The 23,188-nt window shown below is 49.5% G+C and overlaps 9 protein-coding genes and 3 non-coding genes across 12 annotated transcripts; 3 read left to right on the forward strand and 9 right to left on the reverse strand.

Annotated features, from left to right (window-relative positions):
- Positions 1–302: 302 nt before the first annotated feature.
- AtWU_03562 (DEAD/DEAH box helicase) lies at positions 303–3,779 on the reverse strand (the record flags this gene model as incomplete). The annotated part of the gene is made up of 12 exons (XM_035498674.1): positions 303–326; positions 403–501; positions 559–709; positions 781–966; positions 1,042–1,888; positions 1,975–2,150; positions 2,234–2,264; positions 2,328–2,448; positions 2,501–2,573; positions 2,648–2,758; positions 2,818–3,437; positions 3,498–3,779. The coding sequence occupies 12 exons, from the start codon at positions 3,777–3,779 to the stop codon at positions 303–305; spliced, it is 2,721 nt and encodes a 906-aa protein (XP_035354567.1).
- Positions 3,780–4,089: 310 nt separating this feature from the next.
- On the forward strand, positions 4,090–7,920 carry AtWU_03563 (NACHT domain protein; the record flags this gene model as incomplete). Its single annotated transcript, XM_035498675.1, has 6 exons — positions 4,090–4,579; positions 4,647–5,582; positions 5,658–5,763; positions 5,828–6,094; positions 6,166–6,611; positions 6,686–7,920. The coding sequence occupies 6 exons, from the start codon at positions 4,090–4,092 to the stop codon at positions 7,918–7,920; spliced, it is 3,480 nt and encodes a 1,159-aa protein (XP_035354568.1).
- Positions 7,921–8,952: 1,032 nt separating this feature from the next.
- On the forward strand, positions 8,953–9,068 carry AtWU_r27. Its single transcript, XR_004775207.1, has one exon. It is a non-coding gene; the product is annotated as a 5S ribosomal RNA (ribosomal RNA).
- A 182-nt stretch (positions 9,069–9,250) lies between these two features.
- On the reverse strand, positions 9,251–11,390 carry AtWU_03564 (glycyl-tRNA synthetase; the record flags this gene model as incomplete). Its single annotated transcript, XM_035498676.1, has 3 exons — positions 9,251–9,637; positions 9,718–10,803; positions 10,860–11,390. The coding sequence occupies 3 exons, from the start codon at positions 11,388–11,390 to the stop codon at positions 9,251–9,253; spliced, it is 2,004 nt and encodes a 667-aa protein (XP_035354569.1).
- Positions 11,391–12,598: 1,208 nt separating this feature from the next.
- Positions 12,599–13,399, reverse strand: AtWU_03565 (haloacid dehalogenase, type II; the record flags this gene model as incomplete). The annotated part of the gene is made up of 1 exon (XM_035498677.1): positions 12,599–13,399. One exon carries the CDS (start codon positions 13,397–13,399, stop codon positions 12,599–12,601), a length of 801 nt encoding a protein of 266 aa, XP_035354570.1.
- Positions 13,400–14,101: 702 nt separating this feature from the next.
- AtWU_03566 (uncharacterized protein) lies at positions 14,102–14,512 on the reverse strand (the record flags this gene model as incomplete). The annotated part of the gene is made up of 1 exon (XM_035498678.1): positions 14,102–14,512. One exon carries the CDS (start codon positions 14,510–14,512, stop codon positions 14,102–14,104), a length of 411 nt encoding a protein of 136 aa, XP_035354571.1.
- A 6-nt stretch (positions 14,513–14,518) lies between these two features.
- AtWU_03567 (uncharacterized protein) lies at positions 14,519–14,818 on the forward strand (the record flags this gene model as incomplete). Its single annotated transcript, XM_035498679.1, has 1 exon — positions 14,519–14,818. The coding sequence occupies one exon, from the start codon at positions 14,519–14,521 to the stop codon at positions 14,816–14,818; it is 300 nt and encodes a 99-aa protein (XP_035354572.1).
- Positions 14,819–16,090: 1,272 nt separating this feature from the next.
- AtWU_r28 lies at positions 16,091–16,206 on the reverse strand. The gene has a single exon (XR_004775208.1). It is a non-coding gene; the product is annotated as a 5S ribosomal RNA (ribosomal RNA).
- A 702-nt stretch (positions 16,207–16,908) lies between these two features.
- AtWU_03568 (1,4-beta-D-glucan cellobiohydrolase C) lies at positions 16,909–18,681 on the reverse strand (the record flags this gene model as incomplete). The annotated part of the gene is made up of 7 exons (XM_035498680.1): positions 16,909–16,953; positions 17,025–17,266; positions 17,338–17,595; positions 17,665–17,802; positions 17,871–18,124; positions 18,182–18,479; positions 18,537–18,681. The coding sequence occupies 7 exons, from the start codon at positions 18,679–18,681 to the stop codon at positions 16,909–16,911; spliced, it is 1,380 nt and encodes a 459-aa protein (XP_035354573.1).
- A 903-nt stretch (positions 18,682–19,584) lies between these two features.
- AtWU_03569 (heterokaryon incompatibility protein) lies at positions 19,585–21,195 on the reverse strand (the record flags this gene model as incomplete). Its single annotated transcript, XM_035498681.1, has 1 exon — positions 19,585–21,195. The coding sequence occupies one exon, from the start codon at positions 21,193–21,195 to the stop codon at positions 19,585–19,587; it is 1,611 nt and encodes a 536-aa protein (XP_035354574.1).
- A 488-nt stretch (positions 21,196–21,683) lies between these two features.
- Positions 21,684–21,799, reverse strand: AtWU_r29. Its single transcript, XR_004775209.1, has one exon. It is a non-coding gene; the product is annotated as a 5S ribosomal RNA (ribosomal RNA).
- A 517-nt stretch (positions 21,800–22,316) lies between these two features.
- Positions 22,317–22,724, reverse strand: AtWU_03570 (fungal Zn(2)-Cys(6) binuclear cluster domain family protein; the record flags this gene model as incomplete). The annotated part of the gene is made up of 2 exons (XM_035498682.1): positions 22,317–22,518; positions 22,573–22,724. 2 exons carry the CDS (start codon positions 22,722–22,724, stop codon positions 22,317–22,319), a joined length of 354 nt encoding a protein of 117 aa, XP_035354575.1.
- Between the last annotated feature and the right edge of the window lie 464 nt (positions 22,725–23,188).

The raw sequence follows: 23,188 nt of genomic DNA on the forward strand, positions 1-23,188 counted from the left end.
TCGCGATTGAACATCAGTATCATACCGTGAAAAAGCCGTAGAAGCTAATATAAATTGATAATAGTATACATGAATTTCAAGTTAGAGAAACAGATACTAGTGAAACCTACCGGTGGTTACCGGCAATCCACGCAAATGCTGGTGTGTAGCATCACTTCTCATGGCATCATATTACTAATAGACAGCCTGGATCTTTACCTGGAATCGTAGGAATAGACATTGGGACCGTTACAATGTCTAGCACGGTTCGACGATTTCGCGTATGAAAATTTGGAACAGGAATCTTGAACTACCATGACATACTATTTTAAATACTGCAGCATTTTCTATTGAGATAGCATTAGCTTCTGCAACAGGTAGTTTAAGATCGGTGGGGGATTGAAGGTAAACATATATACTCACTTTCCACCACTTTTCTGTCACGTTTTCAGCACATTGTTCGGCAGGAGAAAGAGCTCTGCTAATTAATCTGAGTTTGTCCCCTTGGATCCATTGAACATACTAGGTGGCTTCCTGTCAGCCAGGGCGCTGCCATGTTCAGCGCAGGGCATATCTTACCGACTCGATTGACTCGCTTGTGATGTACCGAACAACTTCCACATCTCGTTCCTGTCCAATGCGATGAACGCGGTCGATAGCTTGTGCTTCTGCCATCGGGTTCCACTGAGGTTCCACAATATGGATAGAGCTTGCCGCTGTAAGATCAATCCTGATTTGGGTGTATAAGAGAGTTGTTCGGTTTTCGAGAAAGAATGTGAGAAACGATAGTTGAATACGTACCCCTCGCCCGCTGCTCCAATACTTGCAAGCATGATTCTGCACTGCGGATCGCTACCGAAAACGCTCAATGCTTCCTTGCGTTCACTAAGAGACGATTGTCCATCGATGCGCCGGAACGTCAGGTGGTTTTCGGTGAGCGCGGTCGCTATGAGGTCTAACATCTTAGTCCAGTAACTGAAAATCACACTGTTAGATGTGCGACGGTCAGCTTATCCGACTATAGTCTAGATTGGAAAGATCATGAGGGCTGTTGTTCCATACAATTTCGTCTGGACTCCATTCTTATCGGAGATACTCCGACTTTGGGTGATGTTGCGCAGCAGCGCCCTAAGCTTGGCCGAGGGAGCATAACCTACTTCAAGAGGGTGCGCGAAACTAGTAGGGGTCGGCGATGAGCTGCGGCATTGAGTTGCTTCACATTTGGGGCACGACGGCTGGCTATTGTTTTCCGTAGTACAACTTTCGCAAATGAAATGTCCGCAGCCCACTTCCTCCACCAAGGATTCACTGGAGCGATTCTCTTCGACTGACTGAGCACAGAATGCACACTTAACTGTCTCAGATTCCAGAGTCCTCCAGGTCAGGGAGGTGTCATCGCGCTCGTGCCACGCGATGAGGGCAGCTTTGGGAAGGAGGGCCACACCATGATCGCAGATCAGTCGGAGATGGTGGATTAGCACAAGAATGTTAGTTCCAGCCCTTTTCTGTGACGATACTGCCTTTCCAGCTGTGAGGAAGGAATAGCGCTTGAAGAACTCATAGAGTTCCCTGTCCTCTTTATCCATGTGCACTCTCTCGACTAGCTCGGTCTTCCGGGGCAAGCGGAGCTCTGCTGCATAACTTGTTTTTGTTCGTCGTAAACAAGTTGCAGTAACCACGCTCCTCAGAAGGTCAAAGCTTCTGGCTTTATTCTCCGATATGGAATCCACTATCAGCCTATTAAATGAACCTGGGGACTCGAACGGCGGAACCCGTATAAATTCCAGTAGCGCACCGAAATCGGCCAGGCGGTTTTGGATAGGTGTGCCGGTGAGACACCACCGGTATTGGGCTTGCAGGGAGGAGACGGTGCGGAATGTCTTTGATGATGAGTTTCGTATTCGATGGGCTGTTCAAATTTTTCCACGGCACGCAATGTTAGCGTGAGACCCGACTATAACGGGTGGAGGGGACAAGCCCGGGAGCTATACAAACCTTCGTCAAGAATTATTCGTTGCCACTCGTGGTTGAGCAAAGAGCTTTCTTCCCCTTCTGCATTTAGCATGTCGTAGGTAGTCAGCACAGCATCGTACTTATCCAGGCTCTTATCCAGCTCGTGACGTTTATATCCATGGTAGGTCAGCCACTGTATCTGCTCCGGATGGATATGCCTAGCAAGAATCAGCCTGGATGTTTTGTATACCCCAAATTGAGAAAAAGCATTAGTTGAGGCCAAAAGCAAAAAAGCTCCCACCTTTTGATTTGTGACTCCCATCCGTATATTGCTATCGAGAGTTAACCATGCTTCCTATGAGGATTTGAGCTCCAGAGAGCCGGCAGAACCATACTTGACTTAGGCGTCACAATTAGGGTGCCCTTAGGAACGCCAGTCAGGGCACTTTCCTGGTGCCGATCGAGCGAGTTGCAGACAAGCGCAAGGGCTGACAGGGTCTTCCCTAATCCCATATCCTGTGCACCGTCAGACAAAGGTTGTGTGCCGTGGACTCGGAAATACTCATACGTCTGCCAGGATCCCGCCCCCGACGGGCGCAGGCCGCTCCATACTGAACAGCTTGGTAACTATGTTCTGGTATCTATCGGAGATCAGCTGCTGATATTTGGAACTTCACTCTAATGCTTGGAACGTGACAAAATGAGGGGGCCTTACCGAATCACCCCACCGGGGCTTCTGAAAGGTAGCCAAATAGATGGAAATTGAGAGTCCTCAAAGATCCTTGTCTCCTTCTCCACCATCATGATCAGCGCCTCGAGTTGATGCCTATCGCGTCATAGTTAGTGGAGAGTGTCCCGTGATATGGACTTGGAAAAGGCAAAGACCTTTTCAGCACCGTTGTAAGACGGGTACTTGGTTGAATAGCCAACTTTATCCCCCGGTTAGCCGAGGCGGTATCGAGAATCTGGTATAATCTCGCCCTTATGTCTTCACTCAGCGCGTCCGTTCCCGGACTCTCACGACCCGCGCAACACGTCGCGATTGATAGCTGGCTGGGTGGAGGCATCTCCTCCTTACCTGGTGGGAGCAGGTATTGGGGATTCAAATACTTTACGCCGCTATCGATCTCCAACGGATGAGGATGTTGCAGAAACAACTCCTTTCCTGCCAGATAGTCTCCGATCTCCTTTTTTTGCCCGGAAAATCCGTAAATGAAGACTCGGAGCGAGTAATACTTGATCTTCGTAGTGGCAATCAGGCTGTTAGTACGTTTGCTCAACTTATCTTTGGTCGCAGCTAGTTTCGGTCTTCGGCCGCAGATCGTCGCGTGCAGCGTAACAGCAAATTTGGTGGTCAAAGACCACAGCGCTTTGGTAACGAGAATCGCCACGCGCTTCTCAGTACCTATCTTGACGCGCACCACATCACGGCTAAAGATGAGGGTTGCAGGGGTACATCCGACGGGTAGTTGTCCTTCATCGGAGGCGGTTGCACGCATGCAGAGCTGGGAGGATCCGTCAGCCTATCTTTCATAGGAAATATTATAATATCTGCTTCTGATCACCATTCCAAAACAAGTATCATAGAGCTTATCCACTATATGAGGAGAGTATGAGAGAGAAGGACGGCTTGTTTGGTCAATTAAAGACCCATTGACCGTGCTGGAGGAGGTCACTTCCAAAGCGCCTGCCACATGAGCGTTTTGATCGTTGTCCTCATCGTTGAGCGTCAAGTCTATGAAGTTGCCGCGTACAGTGGCTTCAGAGTTATTTAGATCCTGTCTCGGTTTTTTGGCACCTCTTTCCGCCGGTTGAGGATGGCAGCTTCGCTTCCCTGGTATGGTCATCGTGGATGTTTCTTCCGACTGCTGCCGCTGCCGGAAATTCAAGGCGGGAGAGGGTTCCGATAACGCTTTTTATCACCAACTAGCGCACCCCTGACTAGCACTTGAACCAAATTAGTGCGGAACTTGGGGTGGCGCAGTTGCTGGATCTCGAAATGAGCAGTTTGAGCCAATTGGAGACCCCTGTTTTATTTTTCACTGCCACGTTTCTAGTGTCTTTTGCACACGATCAGCTAAATATAAGTCGATCTCCTCGCCGCGACGAAATCAGCAGGCTTCTCAGTCCAACTCCACTTATCTCCCTGAGACCATCATGGCACTTAATGACCCGGCTCTGGAGATCTTCCACCAGGCCCAGCAGTCTTTCCGCAGCCACTTGAACGATCCCAATCTTTATAACGAGATCCTCGCCTCAAATAGCATCGACGAAGTCTACAATTTGACTGCGAAGCTTCAAGAAGAGGCTGCAGGCAAGGCAGGCCTCCGAAATCTCGCCCGAATTAGACCCTTCCTCGAGCGCCTATCGTCATATAGTGCAGTCATCGAAGTCTTACTCCAAGTCAAGCCAGAACTCGCGCTAATCTGGGGCCCGATCAAGCTGCTTTTGCAGTTGTCCAGTCAGCTGACCAGCGCCTTTGACCGGGTGGCAGACACAATGGTGAAGGTCGGCTACGCTCTTCCTCAGTTCGCCATGGCATTGAGCGTTTTTGAGTGGAGTGACGCCATCCGGGCCGCAATGGCCTTGTTCTACGGGGATCTCCTGGAATTTTACCGTGTGAACCTGGACTTTTTCCGGAAGCGGCGTGAGTAAATCCCTTTATTTCCGGTAGTTATACACATGCCAGTATCCGCCCGCTTACTACGGCTTAGGTTGGAAACAAATGTTTGAGGCAATCTGGCCTAGCTACCAGAAGAAACTCGATGTGGTAGTGAGTAATATCGAGTTGCATGCGACCCTGATTAGGAACGAGGTCACGCTTCTTGACGTTAGTGAAGCTCAAAAGGCTCGCGTGAAATCGCTGGAGCAGTTCTCAGAGATGCAAACATCACATAGCCGGCAGAGGTTTACTGGTCTGAAAGGTCAGGTCGCACCCTTCTTATTTGATGACAGGTTAGATTGGATCCGGAACCGATCAGTCGCCGGCTGTGCTAAGTGGCTCTTCCGGGACGCTGCATTCTCTGAGTGGTTTGATGTTTCAACGCAGGCACCTCAGTACCTTTGGCTGCAAGGCATGCCAGGGGCGGGGAAAACATATCTGTGCGCTGCAGCTGTGGGTCGTTCCCGTGAGCGTCACCGGGTTCTGTTCGCATTGGTGAGTCACGCAGCGAAAAAGACTACAACTGCGCTAGGGGTCCTCCAGTCCATGATATTCCAGGCTGCAGAGGAGGATCGAGACTTGCAGGCTATATTGGTGGAGGCTAAGGAACGCGAACTGCGCGGGAACACGCTGTACGTGACCGAGCTTCTAAAGGCCTATTTGAAAACAGCAAGTCAAACGTATATCATGATCGATGGCTTGGATGAAATGGATGAGCATGAGAGACAGGTCCTACTAGAGCGATTGGAAGAGATAGCGAAGGAATGTCGCGACTTGCGGATTCTGATCAGCTGTCGTCCAGAAGGTGATATCTCACGGAAACTCGAGAAGAATGCTTTCGCAATCAAGGTGAATGATCGGAACGCGGGAAGCATTCAGCACTACGTTGACCACCGAGCCCACGACTGGATCAATAGTTTGGGTTGTAGTCCCTCCATGGAAACTGAATTGCGTGGCCTTTTGTCTCCGTTGGCCGCTAAAGCTGCAGGTGGGTAATGCATGATGTCGACCCCTTAGCAGTCCTTTTTTTGTATGCTGATTAGAGCTGCCTTTTCACGCTCAGGCATGTTCCTATATGCGAGAATTGTGCTGGACAATTTACAAGGCATAGTCAGCCTTGATGACATTCGCCGCGAACTCAAAGCTCTTCCCGAGGATCTGAACGATGCGTGAGCACGATCCCATAGAAGTCATATGCCAGAGACCGAATGACCCTAACGACCCCTATCCCAGATATCACCGCATTTTGCAAAGAATAAGTGACCTTCCTACACGAAAACGTGAGCGAAGTAGGAAGATATTGGGCTGGATTGGATGTGCGCCTATTCCGTTGACCGTTTGGGAGATGGAACAGGCTTTATCTGTTGAGCCCGATGAAAATGGCCGAATGACCAGTGCAGTCACCCCTGATCTTCTCAGTGTTGATTTTGTTCAACTTTGTGGTCCAATCATTGAAGTTGCTGATGGAAAACTGCAGTTTGTTCATTTCACAGTCGAGGTGTTAGTCGAGACTCCAATCAATGTCTTGGAAAGAAAAAACTGCTGACGCATGATATTGACGAATGCGACAGATACCTATTCAGTCCAAGTATTTCGCACTATATAGATAAGCACGTCGCTACTATCGACTTGCTAAATAGTTTGATGGCCTATCTCACGTCCGGAATTGTCGACCTCGACGGAGATGAGGGGGATATTCAAGAACAGATACGGCACGGCCGCTTTCGACTTTTCGATTATGCGAGCTTCTACTGGCCGGTTCTTCTTCACGATATCATCTCAGTCAAGCGAGAAAAGACTGATATTCAAAGGGACAAGTTGTTGGGTCGTTTGCTGGAGAGAGTCTCCCGGAAACTCCAGAATTTCGATTTTGTCACAAAGGAACCTCTGCAGGGACTTAAGGTGGATCAGAAGTGGTCTCGCGTGAATGATGAAGACTTAGATTCGAACGCTATTTTATGTGGAGCCAAAACGTTTCACTCGGATGAGAGACGATGGGGCTGGAACATGAAAAATAGTAAGCCAGATCAACATCCACTGTGGGTTAATCCGCCGTATCGCTCCGTTATTGACCATGGGAATGACCAACAGACGAGTCGTGGATAAACAAAGATCCATTAATCACGTCACAAATGTTGATTCGGCTGCGGGAGCAGCACGAGATCCTATTGTCTATGCCAGACTGCTGTCCAGACTTGGAACGGCAATACGGTCCTCAGCTCTTCCGATGCACGTACGTGTTCTGTACGCGAAGCCGACGTGGCTTTTACTCAGCCGACGAACGCGATCAACATATTGAGAACCACGGCCGGCCATTGAAATGCGTCGTTCCGAGCTGCGAGTTCTCCAGCATTGGCTTCGATTCGGAAGCCAGCCGACAAAGGCACTGGAAAAAACACCATATCTCCGCCGCACGCGAGACTCAGGCGGCCGCGGGAGCCGCGGCAGGGGGTGGAGGCAACTTTGACGCCCTTGATCCCGAAGAAGCCCAGCCCTTGCTCTTTGTCCTGCTTGCTGAAGGGAACATTGACCTTGTACGGCGTCTGCTCTGCTCTCAGGCTGGGATGAAGCTGAAGCCGGAGGTCATCGCGCATGCTAGGCTTATGGCTGCTGAACAGGGGTCGCTAGCTCTCACCGAGCTCCTAGCACCGGTGATAGCGGAGACAAAAGTACCCTTCAAGGTCTTGGCCGCTGCGGTGGCTAGCGAAGATGCAGACTTTTCCGAATGGGCATATAATAACCTTTCACTAGCAGACTGGCCCAATATGATGAAGGTGGTCATAAAAGTGAGGCGAGAGGATATCTTTACTCGATGGGAAAGGTACATACAAAGGGAAGTTGATAAGCTACGCATCAGACCACACCATAGTGACTATCTGTTTACCTCGCTCCTTAGACAATCTTTGTTTACGGAGGTCCAGGGCAATGGGCTGAAAGAGACCAGAATAAAGTGCCTCCTGACGCGATTCCGGCGATATATGTCCTGGGATATTTTAGGCACATTGCTGCTTCGAGTGGCCCGATCAAGCTGCTCAGTTGCTTTGGCGGAGCATTTGCTTCGGCTTGAGGCGCCGATCAACTTCTGTTCTTCTTCAGGACGCGCAAACGGTCAAACACCGCTCTATGTGGCTTCGAAGAAGACCTCCGTAGAAGCAGCCTTCTTCATGAAATGTCTTATCCTCAACGGTGCAGATACTGTCGTATCAATCAATAATACAGAAACGCTTATCAGCGAAGAGAAGGGCGCCGCACAGATAGCTGAAAAGGTGGGCTTCACGTGGAGTGATTTAGAGCAAATGTATAAAAATAGGGCGAAGTATATTTAGACCTCCCATGCAGTTTCGTTGAGACAAAAAGAGTATGTTCTCGCCGCTCCTTGTACTAAATGTACACACCTTTTCAAGCAATATAGTATTGGTTAGATCAAAACATCCTTTACATGGAAAAAAAAAAAAAAAAAAAAAAAAAAAAAAAGGAAAAGAAACCTATGGTGACTGACGTACAACCTTATGTGCGACAGTCCTCCTTCGAACATGGGATCTCGGAGTAATATGGCTCAATTTAGAGAGCTTGAGAGATCTGCGGCATGCGATTTGGTTTCCCCATCATCTGCTATAATGGTATGCTCATCCGGCTTCTCGGGTTATCTATTGTGTTTAATTATTGCCGAGTACAGCACGGGAGATAAACGACAAGAGCGGATCACGCCTCGGTTGCTCTCCGCAGCGCCAGCTGCAGAAGAGATGAATACAAGCCAACACTCGGGGCCGGGAGATCAAAGCATTGATAGGCTAGTTTACGACCATCAACTGCCCGTGCACACGGTCCGAAAGAAGAATGAGGCCTAGAAAACTTGAATGGAGTAATAGGCTCAGATCGAAGCTCGGTACCGTAGTAAAATGTGAGGGATCAACAGCTGCGGATGACCGAAAATGAGTCGGGGGCCCTGTGCTTGCATGCCTTGGTACCCTGGTATTGGTCGTGAAGCCGGCTGGGTGTGCTGAAGTTCCTTTCCCGCAGGGCAATGGGTCCCCTTCTCCCCGGATACGATGCGCGACTGCCTCCTAGCGGTGGATTACCTTCTTTCTCAATCTGCAACGGCTCAAAATCACTCACCTCGACAGTAGCCTGTACTACTGGCAGGTTCCCAGGTCTATCTCACTGCGCGAGACTGATCTAACTGCTCTTCTGCTTACAGACCATTATATCGTAGGGTAGGAAATAACTATGCTACTGCCCCAGTGATGGGCAGGAGAAAGAGAGCAGAATATAACCCATGACTGCCAGTGATCTCCCATATCATTAGGATTCATCTGAGATGTCCTATATAAAAATAATTAAAGCAAAGACAAGTACATACGACCACAGGGTGTGGAGAACAGGGCTTCCCGTCCGCTCAGCCGTACTTAAGCCACACGCCGGGAGGTTAGTAGTTGGGTGGGTGACCACCAGCGAATCCCTTCTGTTGTATGTTTTTCATTCTATTTTTGTATCTTGTTGACGTTTTTTTGATGTTGAAAGGAAGTACTGCAGAGTAGGAAGAGTGGTGAGAAGGAGGTAAATCGTTTTCCAGCCAGGTAGTGTGGATTCAGGGAAGAGCATCGAAAGGAACTAGACTCATGCTATGTATAATTGCAGTATTTACAATGTGGAGTCCTACTCATCACCACTCTGACCCAAAAACTCAGGAAGTCGCGCAAACACATCTTCCCACTTTTCCTTCCCGCTCATAAGAGACTCAACAGCACTGAAAACTTCCTCTTTAGAGGCGCGGACTTGCTTGGTACTGTCACGCTCACGCAGCGTAATCGTTCCATCCTTCACAGAATCGAAGTCGATCGTTACACCGAGCGGAATACCCAATTCATCGTTGCGGGCATACCTCTTTCCAATGCTTGCAGAAGACTCATCAGCGCGGCAAGATATGCCCAATTCACGGAGATCCTCAGTGAGTTTCTTTGTTAGGGGAACAAAGTCTTGGTGAGTGGAGAGAGGGACAATGAGAACTTTCGTGGGCGCCACCGAGATGGGAAGGGATAGAACCTGATATAGCACATTAGCTCATATAGATGAAACTGGACAGGAAGATAGTCCAGCAGAAGTTAGAAGGAGGAGGAACATACACCACGGGCGGGATCGTTAGAACGATGCCAATAAACATGCTCCAGCAGACTGTAGAAAATACGGCCGATACCAAAGGATGGCTCAATAACATTGGGAATGTATTCACGGATGTTTTCAATCCTCGTCTTTTTGACGACACTAATCAAGTCTTTGGAGATTTCAACCTTCTCTGCCATCTCGGGGACCGTGACAGAAACGATACCATTTCCTTTTAAAGTCGTAGCTAGGGATTCCCGCTCAGACTGGGAAAGCGAGATGAGCGCCGCTTCAACAGCCTTAGCATTCTTCTTGAAGAGTGGTCCCAGCTTGGGCTTGTTGATGTCAATTTGCCACTCTTCAACTTTCAGTGGCTCACGCCGGGATTCACGGACGACAAGTGGCTCTTCAGTTTTCTTAGAATGCACGGTCAGATCGTAGGCGCTGCGATCCGCACATCCGACACATTCAATCCAGCCATAGGTGGTCTGGAGCTCGGCGTCCCAGCAGTCAGTGGCATAATGGGCCATCTCGTTTGCCATGTGTTGGCGGAATCGGACTTTGTTCGCATCGACGCCAATCTTGAGCAGGAAGAGATAGATGCGGCCTAGGAAGTATCCCAGTGTTTCATTGTCTACCATTCTACTGGCTACTGCGTCTCCGATCGTGGTCTTTTTGAGACTGGTCTTACCGCCAAGCTGGGTTGCGCGGTCAAGGAAGCTGAGCTGTAGATCTTTGATCAAGTTGAATTTAGGATGCTTCTTGCCGCCTTCTGGATCGACGAAATGTTCTATCTCAGCCATCAGAAATTCTCTGACGCGGAGTAGACCAGAACGAGGGGAAATTTCATTGCGGAATGACTTTCCGATTGAGGCAGACGCAAATGGCATCGAGTTCTGGTTGTAGTCCAGGAGTTTCTTGAAGTTAAGGAACTGGCCTTGGGCTGTCTCTGGTCGGAGGTATCCCGGGGAAGCACTGCTAGGTCCCACTGTTGTCTTGAACATCAGGTTGAAGGGTACCGGTTGAGATACCGGTGTATCTCCATCCGGGTTTCGAATGTCGTACTTCTCGATTAACGCACCGAGTTCTGGTCCATCGTAGTTATCAATCTAAAAACCCACCATAAATTGTAGGAAGGAATGGTAGAGCCGTCAATCATTCATACCTTGGCGAGGACCTCCTCGTATTCTGACACAACAGAGTCCTCCAGCTTCATCGCTCTGATGTCGCTCACTTTGGAACCTTTCTTTCTCTTTTTGCCTGCGCCATCGGCCTTATCACTTTCACCAGCAATTCCTCTAGCTGCTTTATCTCCTTTTAGTCTTGCCTCAAGGACAGCCTCGATGAGGTGGTCAGCACGTAGGAAGTCCCCCTTTTTCAAATCTTTGCACATCCAGTCCTCGAACTTATCAACATGACCACTTGTCTTGAAGACCTCCTCCGGCGTGAGAATAGTGCAATCAAGTTCTAGCATATCCTCCTGAAGGACGAAGTGCTTCCGCCATAAGTCCACAATGTTCGACTGGAGCGCACATCCGGGAGGTCCATAATCGTAGAGACCCCTGCTATCGCCCTTAAGATTTCCAGAGGTTCGATAGATTTCGAAAGATTCTGTATAGAAAAGTCGGCGCTTTAATAGCGACTCAAAGAGTGTACGGTCAAAGGGATCGCCATTACGGGTTATGAGCTCAGCCATGGCGAAGACTTGGGACGGGGTGATGGGTGGATGGAGGAGGAAACCCCTCCAAGTTGATGTGACTCGACGCAATAAAAGGCCCGCCACCAGGCAGGGATTCAGGTGACGTGAGTTGTCATTGGGCCAAACGCCGAAAGCGAAGGCCTTCACGCATGGCGGTCGGTCCGAGCGTCGTGCGGCTGCGATTGCGGCTGCGGCTGTTTAGTATGACTCAGTACCTGACCATTAGGAATGATATCTGTATGAATTGAAATAGATATACTCGCTTGAATAATGATTGTATAGCGATACTAGTAGGACCGCACCACCCGGAATTCAATAGCATACCAACCAAACATCGGATAGACAGAATATCTAAAGAAAGCATTCATGTATCTAAGCTGCCCCGATGAGGGGTCTGATATTTAAGTAAAGTATAAATGATAAAGATACCTTTCTAGTGGATTTCATCGTCCATCTTGAAGAGCCGCATTTTCCTACCAGTCCAACGGGATCTTCTACGGCAACATTGCACCATACAAGACATCTAGATCAACTTTGATGGCACCAGAAAGACGGTGCCAGTTGGCAGAGACTCAGGTGATGCCATGCAACGGTCAAAATGCCTCAACACATTTTGCTCGTTGTATGAGTTATCCCGCTTTTGATATTCCCGTAAAGCATCTTTCTCATTAGCATATCATCTTGCTGCCGAAAAAGCACTCGGTCTTCATTGGATAACATTTACCGGGATATTGACTCTCATTGAATTACTGATGCGCTCAGGACGCGTCGCACAGGCGAGGCTTGTTTGATAAAGAAAAGTATATAGGCAAAATACAGAGTGATTAAAAGCACCACATATTGACTTCCAGTCCTGTGAGATCACGATACGTCAGCACTAGTAGCTTTGTGGGATTACCAATTTACGACAAGCAAATTTCGCCGGCAATTATAGAGACGAGGACCTCACACAAATCTCATACTGACCACCTTCTTGGAAATCGTCTTGCAAGTCCAAAATGCTACCATGGCTAGGCGCGTTGACCTAACATAGTTATAAAGGTCTAGTCTCGTGCATGACAACGGCAAGCGGAGGGACAATAATAGATTGCCGTGCTGGTTTGATATCCAGACTCTCTACTGCGCGGAAGAGCGGCGATAAAACTAGAAGACAACTATGATTCTAACTAGCGCACAAAGGGTGTATTGTAGGCGAAGACATGGACCTACACGTCTGTCTCTATTCCAAAATACCGAGCAACGTCCAAAAGACCTGATCCCTCGATGCCGATCCAGTAATCAACAAATCCTTCTTGTTTAGCTTGGGCAACGCGTTCCGCATCCCAAGCTTCTTCCAAAGGTCGCTCGATATAAATTGTCTGGAACCCGCACTTTTTGGCGGCTTGCAGGTCGTGAAGATGGGCGGCGACAAGGCAACACTGCGAGGTCTCTAACCCGAACCTGCGCGCAGCGGCATGATAGACTTCTGGCGCTGGCTTGTAAGCATTGAAGTGCTCTGCACTGCTTATATGCTTGAAAGGCAAAGAACCGTGCTCCACTAGATCTTCGAGAAGTTTGACATTACCGTTGGACAACGTGGAAGTCGGAAACTTGGTGTTGAGCAGCGCAAGGCCTTGAACACTGTCCGCGTACGGATCAAGGCGATGCCAACAGAGGGTCAAGTGTTGGAGGTCGTCGTCATTGAAAAGATCCCGCAGACGCCTGTCGGTGAGAATATTGCCCAGAGAGACGCGGTTGTGCTCGTCTACAGGGACAAAGGGCTTGGATGGATCAAAGGTGCGTCCGAAATTCATATACGAGCGGTGCCACTCGTCTGTGATTTCATTCCATGTCGAGGGCGCTAGGTCGGAGACATAACCTCGCACATCCACAGCAATCTCGCGAGCCTGGTCTTGCAGGGCCCTTTCTGCTGCAGCCTTCAGCTGGTTCGCAATGCAGAATCTCCATTCAACGACTGTGCCCAAGACGTCGAAAAATAGCATCGAGGGAGTGCCAGGTCGAGACATCTTGACCTGGGTTTCTTCGAGACGGCACAGGATGAAAATTACCGTCGGATGTATCTCGGAATGTGCAGAGTATCTTCTCCTGTCGTTGGGGGGATCGCCATCGAAGGGGGATTTTGGAGAAAGACAGACAACCGTCGTCCAGGTTAGGAGGAAAAGTACCCCTTCACTGGATCTCGGCACCCATTGGACTTGCACATGCGGATTGACCTCCTTGTGTGCTGCGGTATCCCCCGAGATTACCAGCGGGTTACCGGAACAGGATCACCGCCAGCCCGTTCTCACCCGATCTCTCTGGAGAATGGATGAGCCATTTCTCAGTCTATTCAGGGCTCCATGCGATAAACTATGCCTACTACATCTGTATTGTAAGCCACGCTGGTACCTTTCCACGTCTGGGCATGGCTGTTGGTTTGCTCCTTCTGTCGGCTCTACATAGCGCAAGACACCTCTAATTTATGCATGAAACAGTTGCACACCCTGCTTATCCACAACTCGTCACCTTCCTTTATCCTCGCTATCTAACCGTGTCATGAATCACTGCTGAGCGGAACCTGCGCCAACTTGACATAATTCTCTGCCTCACTGAGGGCCTCTACTTGCCCTTTATTTGGCCGATTGTGATATCGAGACTTGATTATATTGATTTGCCTTTGAAAATCCATTATACGCAACGCCATAAGGCTGCCGAGCAGGTGTAGCTTCTCACGTCGGTTGACGCGATACGTGGGCAACCGAAATATCAACCGGAATCGGACAGGGGACAGGCTCACTTCCCCGCTGCGAGGAGCCTGTATCGCTCAGACTACCCTGATGCATCGCCTTGCAACAGTTGGCCATCCTGCCGCAGATGACCCCAATTTGTCTAGCCGCCATGGCAAGCAGCATGTTCTGCTCTACTCGAGTCGCACATCTGTCGCATGAGATGAAAACGGCCAGAGTCTCAATCGAGTTGCGTAGGCCAGCGAGGATCAGGTCAAGGCGGTCCTCGCGCGAAGAGCTTTTGGACGACAGCCGTTCGAGAAAGGAGACAGAATTTAACAGACAACAGTTGTCGGACTCTGTACTTGTCTCGCCCAAGGGTTCAACGGGTAGCGTTTCGGACATTGAGCCCATCGTCGCATGTACATCGGTAGTCGTCGTCCAAACAATATCGTCTTGACTCAGGTGAACACCTTGCCAACATTCGGCATTGCCTGTGCTGCTGCTATCGACGGCCAGAGTAGCGACACAAACGAGGGATCAGCCGTTGGAATTCCTGGGAGCTGGTCCTGCGCCGCCTCTGTAGCACTGCGCCTTCTTGCTGAAAAGGGAGGCCTCGTTACTGCCAGGTCAGCGGCAGCTATCGTCTATGTCAGCCAAGGATGCCTAGAGCAAACAGAAAGCAAAGGGTTCACGGATTTGAATGCCGCCACTGCTTGATCTGGATCTACCAGGTGAGCTTTGCTGTATGGAAGTATCCATGATCCATGGCATAAACAGCGAGTCGTCGATACAGCCATCGTTGAACTTATTGCAGTCCAAATCATCCAATGATAGGTCTTGGCTGAGTTTCCCTGGTTATCTGCTTTATTGAATACAGTCCGAATGGTGACGCTGTTGTTACACCGAATGGCCTGGTCCGATGTAGTGCATTAGCGACTCCTGTAGTTAAGTAAAGTACATCAAACTGTTCGGTTACGTACTGCCCGCGAGCCTTTGTTGGTGTCCTTTCGCTTGTTTCGCCCGTGACTCTCGGGATAAATACACTCCAATCCTATCGCCTCGCATCTGTGGCATCTTTTGCCGTCTCCCGAACAACGCACCTATAATTCTACTTTGTTAGGGCTGAATGGCACGGCACACTGGAGAGGAAGACGTTATCAACCCGTGGTTGCGGGCACGGACCACAGAATAGGAACAGCCGTACCTTTCGCGATCGACAATGTATGCAAGCAAAACGTATAGTGTCTTGGACGCTGCGGCTCACTGCAGCAACTGGATCTGGGTTCTCAATGAACTCCAGAGTCTCCCGGTCGAGGCCGGTCGAAATCAGCGTACCAAACATGGTTGGACTATGGCTCACAGAGATGATTGCGGCTGCCGCAGATAAGGTGCAACGTCTCGGGAGGGCTGAAAGTAGTCTGGGGAGGGTAAGCATGAGGCCGGCCGGGGTGTTGAATAATACTTGCATGAGCAATGTGTACAATTATAGATACGCGCTGGGGTACTCTTGATCGTCTAGTCAAGTAGCTGTATGCTGGATCTATAGCCCATATGGCGTATTCTGCACACCTTTCAGGTCTGAATCGGCCCCTGACGATATGGCATCCAACGCGTGGCTAATTGCCTCCAATAATGGCCAATCGCTTACCATGTGTGAGATCCAAAGCTGTCATCACTGTGGGCTCTAGACTTTGAGAAGCTCTGAGGTCATGACCTGCGGATTCGACCCTGGGAGAGTCTAGAGTTGGTAGGGCCATGCGGCCGCTTTCGCTGATCTCGGCTCTGATTGAGCTGATTGGAGGCTAGAGACTGACCTGAACTGTCAGCTCTAACTCCTCCTTGTGATTGGAGACGACGTGTGATGATGGCGGCGAAAGCTGGAAAGCTGCAAAGCTGAAGAGTACACAGTTCCAGCTCCGTGTAGCCTAGGTTTCCCACACTTCCAGATAGCCGGCAGCCTAAAAAAGAAGCAAATGTAAACAAATAAAAAACATACAACAGAAGGGATTCGCTGGTGGTCACCCACCCAACTACTAACCTCCCGGCGTGTGGCTTAAGTACGGCTGAGCGGACGGGAAGCCCTGTTTTCCACACCCTGTGGTCGTATGTACTTGTTTCTTATACAGTAGAAATTATATAGTGCAATTGGGAATTACAAGAAAGGGTTTTCAATGATCACTTACCCAGGTGTTTTGCTTGAACACAGGTGACGTGCCCCGGCGGTTGGCGGGTGAGGCCATTTACCATCATGCCCACATTGCTTCCAATGTTTCCTTCCTTTTTAGTTCCATAATACAAAATCAAGCAACGCCATACGGTATAATTGTACATTATAAATGCCATGACCCGAAGAAAAATGTTCAGTAAAGGGTTGCTGAGCTGGACAGTGATAAGTGCTGATTTCAGCCAATATTCATCAATATCCAAGCATTGATATTAGTAAGTAGTTATGTTGGGACTTTGATCAAACACTAGTACTAAGGCTTAGGCTAAATCAATTTAGAGACATCGTTCCAAGATTCATAGGTTACGTCAATGCTTGAAAACGACCAGGAAACTCAATCTAGTACTTGGTGGAGATACATAGGAAAGTCCAATTATTGACTTAGCCGCTGCTTTATACTGACAGAAACGTATACGTATGCTCGCTTCCATGCCTTAAATGGACCATCCATATCCTACCTCACTTGATATCGCAAATATCACCACGTACTGCACCAAAATTTCCCAAAGCGTCAGACTATGAGACTGACTGTACCCCTCATCTCGGCGTTATATATCGCGATATGCTGCTCGTGACTCCACCTCTAGAAAGCGGGATTGGCGTTTGTGAGCAGCTGCACGAAGTAGGCCTAAAAACACAACCCCGTCAGTCCGATCAATCATTCCACTCACAGCCAGCAAGTTTGATCGGGCAACATACCTGAAACCAAGTCCCCGCCTCAGGCGCCGGCTGCAAGGCATCGCTATACCCGCAGTGCGCGTCATATCGAGTAGCCGAGCTGTCAGAGGTGCCGTCACTCTCGCCTCCAGGCTTCACCCAGACGAAGGCGTCGACGAGCGCATCGCCGGTGCTGGTGGTCGGGCGCACACCGAAGCCGGTGTTGATGACATTGCACCAGTCACCCCAGGCCTGTTGGCCCGTGGGCTGTTTGCCGTTGCGGCCTAGAAGTTAGTGATTCATGTTAGCCAGAGTTAGGTCGGAGGAGGAAGACGGGGTGTGGGGTTGCGCATACCGGTATCGACGATAAAGTGGGCGTCGAAGCCCTGCGCCTCTAGCAACGGGGCAATAGCATTGATATACTGTTGCTCATCGCAGACGCTGTTTCCCTGGGTGTAGGAGGGGCAGGAAGAGATGGTCCAGGCGTTGTAGTTGGCGACGTTGGTGGCCAAGCCGCGCACCGCCGCGGGTGAACTGGCGTTCTTGTAGACGCTTGCAAACAGGTCGGCGGCGGGTTGTTGATTTGCGGGCCAGCCGAGCCAACCGGCGTGTCCTTCAAATTATTTGGTAAGAAGCTGTCCAGAGGGACTAACAGGGGGATGGAGGATGATGCGCAGCTTACCGGCGTCAAGATACATGGCCACGTTGGGGAGATTGAGCTGACTTAGCGCGTAGTTCGTACATTCAAGGTAGGCACTTTCAGCATTGGCACATTTGGCTACGTTCAGGTTCGTCACCAAGTTGGCGAGACTGTCGGGCTCTGTTGGAGGTGACATTTAGCGTTCAGATACAGCATGTCATAGTCGAATAGAGTGAGGAGACACTCACCAATCACCAGAAGGGTATGAACATCCGAATACTGCACAAGAACCTCGCGGATGGAATCAATGTAGGCCTTGTAGTGTTCAACCCCGTTGTCCGCGATCGAATACTCGCCGTTACTGGCGAGAGCGGCACAGTCGCGGTCAGGGAGGTCGTACACCACAAACTGCCCCGCGATAGGGGGGTTCGCTCCGGCAGAATTCTGAGATTTAATGTCGGCCAGATAGTCCGCCATGGTAGGAACTTTGTCGGCGGTATCCCTGGAATGTGTTAGCACGACGCTAATACAAATCACATTGTGGAACGAGGAAGCATACAGCCATACGAAAGAAGGCACCTTGGCTGCGGCGGTTGCCGCCGCCTGGAGCGAGGAAAGAGAGCCAGTGAGCGATGGGATGGCCAAAGATGCGACTTCCGATGAGTAGTATGGGTTCACGTAGAGCTGGTACCCACTGAACGGGTTGCCACTAGCGCTGGCCGTGGTAGTCGGCGAGGCAGAGGCAGCAGGGCTGCTAGTAGCAGTTGTTGTCGTCACTGCAGCAGTAGTAGTACTAGTAGTTGTCTTCAAGGTAGTGGCAGAGGCCGAGCCTGTCGCTGGCGTACACTGGGCGTAGTCTAATGATCATGGTCACTCAGTTGTGGAACAGTAAGATGTATAGAAGGAACTCTTACATTCATTGATAGTTGAGCATGCTGCACCAGCCACGCAACTGGTGGCCCCTGAATATCCTTGACCCCCACATTGTCCCCAAAGGGTTTGCTGAGCTTGGATTCCAAATGGCAAAAGCGCCAATGCGAGAGATACCGTATAGTGCATTCTGACACTGGGATATTCAACGGTAGCCAAAGAGATGTCGGTTTGTGTTGAAATGCTCTGACTGCCATCCTGCTAGTCTGGACGATGGGCAGGCTTTATACTGTCATTCTCCCTGGCTCACATATACACTCCGCGTTGTCCTCGGAAGCAGCGCCGTCTTTGAACTACCAACGCCAATTCTTGGTTCCGGAAGATGGATCAATTTGGTCGCAATGTCCAAGCAAGCTACCAGACGAAGCCATACTCCGTTCTGTATTGGGATAGGGGATCCGTCAGCATTATATCAGCGGGCCACTGAATCACTTGAAAGTTGCAAGTATACGCCGATGCCGAGAGAGCTAAACAAGCCATCGGTCGGTGGCGCTGAGACATCTCCCTAACCGATGCGGAGAGCATACTGAAGAATCACGGATACCTGAAGAAATCCGCGTGCAGCCCTATATTTCGGCAGATGAATATGATTCAATCCGAAGGGTCTTTCGGTAGTTTTCTGACTGGCTGCGAGCCAGTCACGGCCGCACGGCCCGTTCAGCCTGCATCCGCGCTACCGGGGTAAAATGCCAAGCCAATGCAGGAACTGGCGTAGGTCCTATTTAGCCAGAATTGCCCGGTTTAATAGTCCGGGTGAATTGCTGGAGAATAGACATAGCTCTATGTGGCGTCCAGATATTTGCTAATCTAATTATGCCGTTGACATGCAGAAGGTAGTGCGCATGACTTTGGCCATTGAGCGGAGACGGTCTGAGTAGGTCTGTTAGGTCATTACTCTATATGGAACTATTTCAGCTCATTAAAGAAGCTGGTTGTAGAAATCCTTAGCCCGTTATATATTTAAAATCTATTCTCCTAGATGGCTATAGGCTTTAGTCGATGATTTTGTTAGTTAGTATATGCTTGCTAGACCTATCGAACCGGCCCCATATTAAGATCCATTTGCCTCCATTCCTCCGGCGTATCCTGTGCTAATTCGAAGAATACTGGAAGCCTATGGAACCTTCCCGGTGTATGTTCTTCCAGTAAAACAGCCTTTGCGTGCCTAGTATAGCCCTGACCAAAGCCAAGGCCCACCACAGCTGCAAACAGTTCTCGGCCTTGGCTGGAGTGGCAAGGGCCACGTTGCTCCGGCAGAGCTTCAGCTGTGTGTGGCTCCCAAAGGCTCCCGTCGAGTGCCCTAAGTAACCCAGACGGGGTTGTTCGAGGCTGATTCGAACATGGAGACGTCTCGCGTATTTCCAGAGCGTGGCTGGCCACTCGCACAGCCTTGGTTGTAAAGTAAAAGTAGCCCTCATCGTCCATTCTGCCACCGGGGACCCAACTACTGTCAAAGCGGTGCCGGATATCATAGGGAGGCGTGTCAGGTTCATCCGATATATCATCCTTCTCCGTGGAAAACCGTGGAACCGTGGACACTGATGTTTCTGGGAGCTCTGGGAAAGATGAAAGACGCCTATCTGGGGGCTCCTTCCAACCGGCGATCAACCAGTCGGCTTTGTTGCTCCTCTTCAAGTACTCCTGTGCGAGAACTATAGTTGCACGAATGCGGTCCGTTGACGCGAACTCTTTAGGATTGAGGGAGACCCCGAAGAGGCCCATGATGCTGAATACCATGTCAACCGGTCGCTTGGAAGTTCTGAAGAAGGAAGATTGCCAGAGGGAGTGGCGTGACCAATTTGACCCGTTCCAAATTGTTTGTGTAGCGTCTGCAAAGGCAGTGATCTCTCTTCTCCGCGTTTGGTAGTTTCCAAAAACTCTCAAATGCATCACTGTTGGTTGTGCAGTAGCGTTCATTTGGCAAATAGCCTTCCCTGAACCCCGGCGGATGACTTGGAGGAGGTCCACGAGTCTGCAAAAGGCAGACATATCAGGTACGACAGACTCCACACGACACATGCAGCGTCGGGGATCGTCAGATACTATCAAATCAATCGAGGGTCTTTCGGGAGGAATATGAAGGTCCTCTGCCGAAACAAGCACATAAGCTTCGGAGACAATCGCCTCTTGCAACGTCCAAGCGCGCAGGATCCAGTCTGTCTCTTCATCCAAGCGCACCAGCTTCATAAGGCCACCGGGCAAGACCAGCGGGAGACCTGTTTTGTAGATATCAAACATCCGCTGGATCTGCCATGCCTTGTCGTTGCTATCAGTCTGCATTATACAGAGTCTGTCAAGCCAGATATAATCTAATCGACGACGCTTGCACGCAATGCATGCCTGTTGTATGATGTTGATACTAATCGGATCACCATCAAGCGCGCCCTCGACCACAATTGTGCCTGAGAGCGATTCGGTGCGATTTCCTTGCCAGATATACGAGATTGCCGCGTAGGCGGCTGGCGGTCGGTTGCTAAATTTGAAGTTGTCAAACTGTACGATTCGGAGGACGGGATCTTGGTTGCTAAGTAAAGCTGCGCATTCGACGAGGCGAAATTTCTCGGGCGAACCAATGTTAGAAAGATCGACAAGATTTTGTTGCGAGATATTCAGAGGGACCTCTAAGATCACCTTGGGTTCCATGGCGCCTATGGTAGTACGGGATCAGAGCCGACACAATTTAATCGGAATCGGTGACTCGTGGGTTGAAGCTGGAAGGGTCAATTGATAAGTCGGTAAGTCGGTTACCCCACCTTGCAGATACATACCAAACGTAGGTCGGATGTATCAACACTGGATCAGTCAGGCACTAGTCTAGTGTACTAGAATCAGGTAGGGCACGCTGATTGTTTGTACTATGCACTTCGTAGGTGTATGTCAATACGATTAGAACAATAAGGCCGAAGAAAGTTCCTAGAAAGGGAAATAAGTGATTCAAAGACTCAAGGCATAGGAAGCTGATGCCAATTTGTGGTTCGTTGGATTCCGCATAATTCCATCTCAGGGTTATCGATATACAAACAGAGATAAGTTTCTCTATAGCCGCCATTTACCTCCTCATCACTTTTCCTACTCTGTATTACTTCCTCTCAACGTCAAAAAACTTCAACAAGATACAAAAAAAAAATGAAAACATACAACAGAAGGGATTCGCTGGTGGTCACCCACCCAACTACTAACCTCCCGGCGTGTGGCTTAAGTACGGCTGAGCGGACGGGAAGCCCTATTTTCCACACCCTATGGTCGTATGTGCTTCAATCAAGTGCTCGAGGCTTCATAAGCTTCAATACTGAACTAAAAAGACACTTGACGGGTCACTCATCCAAGTGGGTCGGGGTGAAGGTGTTCGGTATCAAAGATAAGCAGGTACGGACATGCTAATCCTCGACTAGATGTAGATGTATATATTCAATAATACTCTGAACTTTTGGTTGAACAACAAATCATGGTTTTTTTTTTTTTTTTTTTTTTACGGGTAGGACGCGTGAGAACTAGCTAAACATTGAGACCACTGGTTGGAATGGTTGACTGGCCCTGTTTAGACCTGGATCCTTGATATAACTGTATTGATTATATGACAATCAGGACTTTCGATCAAAATCTGAATTACTTCATAGTAGGCTGTATTGTGTGGAACAGCTAGCATTCAAAATATACCAAATGAAAAAAAGTTCTCGCAGTTTGTCTGATGCGAAAGCATCTACTTTGCCAAGTCATTCCATCCTCCCCCTTGTACATATATCAACAGCTGCCGGGGCTACACACTACCCCCAAATCCACACCCCCAAACCAGTCACAACCCCCATCACCGCCTCAAACGGCGCGACCCGTTTCCACGCCTCCTCGCCCGTCCGATAAAACACCACCGCAGCCAAAAGCCTGGTCGGTACCGTAGCCGCCATCATCGGGATGTTATTCTGATAGGCGACAAGAGCATAGAAAGTACCCAGTGTCAAGGATGAAAGACTTTTGCTTGATTAGAGAGAAATATAACAGATCTTCAATATATAAATAGCCTACCTCATCGCCTGAATAGTCCCTATGCTGACGCCCCGTAGAGGCAGGTATGGCGATTGCGCAGCGGAAACGGGAAAAAGGAGGGTGTAGAGACCGCTGCCGAGAAGGGGGAGGGATTGGAGGGCGAAGAGGTATTGGGGGATTTGGAAGGACATGTTATTTTTGTAGGTGTCTTGGACTGGGGTTTGGGATTTGTAGGTGCTGTGAGGTGGTTTTTCTGGTAGATGGGTGAGATGTGGTGAGATTGAGGTTTCTGTCCGTCAGCATCCGCGCCACTGTTGTTTGATTAAGGCTGGAGACCCCACCACGGGTGGCTTGATCCCTTTCGGAATGCCAAATGGGTGGACAGTAATTTATTCTGGGGAGCTGTATGATGGAATTTTGGGTCTGCTTTGATGTGAAGGGACATGGTGAAAGTCCAAAGAGATCAGTGAGGTCCCTAGGAAGGGACATTTGGGAAGAATATTATGGTCTAGGATAATGTTGTTGGGACAACCAATTGATATAATAGAAATATTAATGTGGCAAAATACTATTCCATTGTGAAGAACGACGCGACTTCGATGCGCTAAAAGCAATCGAGCAGAAAACTGAAGAAATGATACCAGTCCAGCCAGTG

Source organism: Aspergillus tubingensis (assembly GCF_013340325.1).
Source record: "Aspergillus tubingensis WU-2223L DNA, scaffold_5, whole genome shotgun sequence".
Classification (NCBI taxonomy): domain Eukaryota; kingdom Fungi; phylum Ascomycota; class Eurotiomycetes; order Eurotiales; family Aspergillaceae; genus Aspergillus; species Aspergillus tubingensis.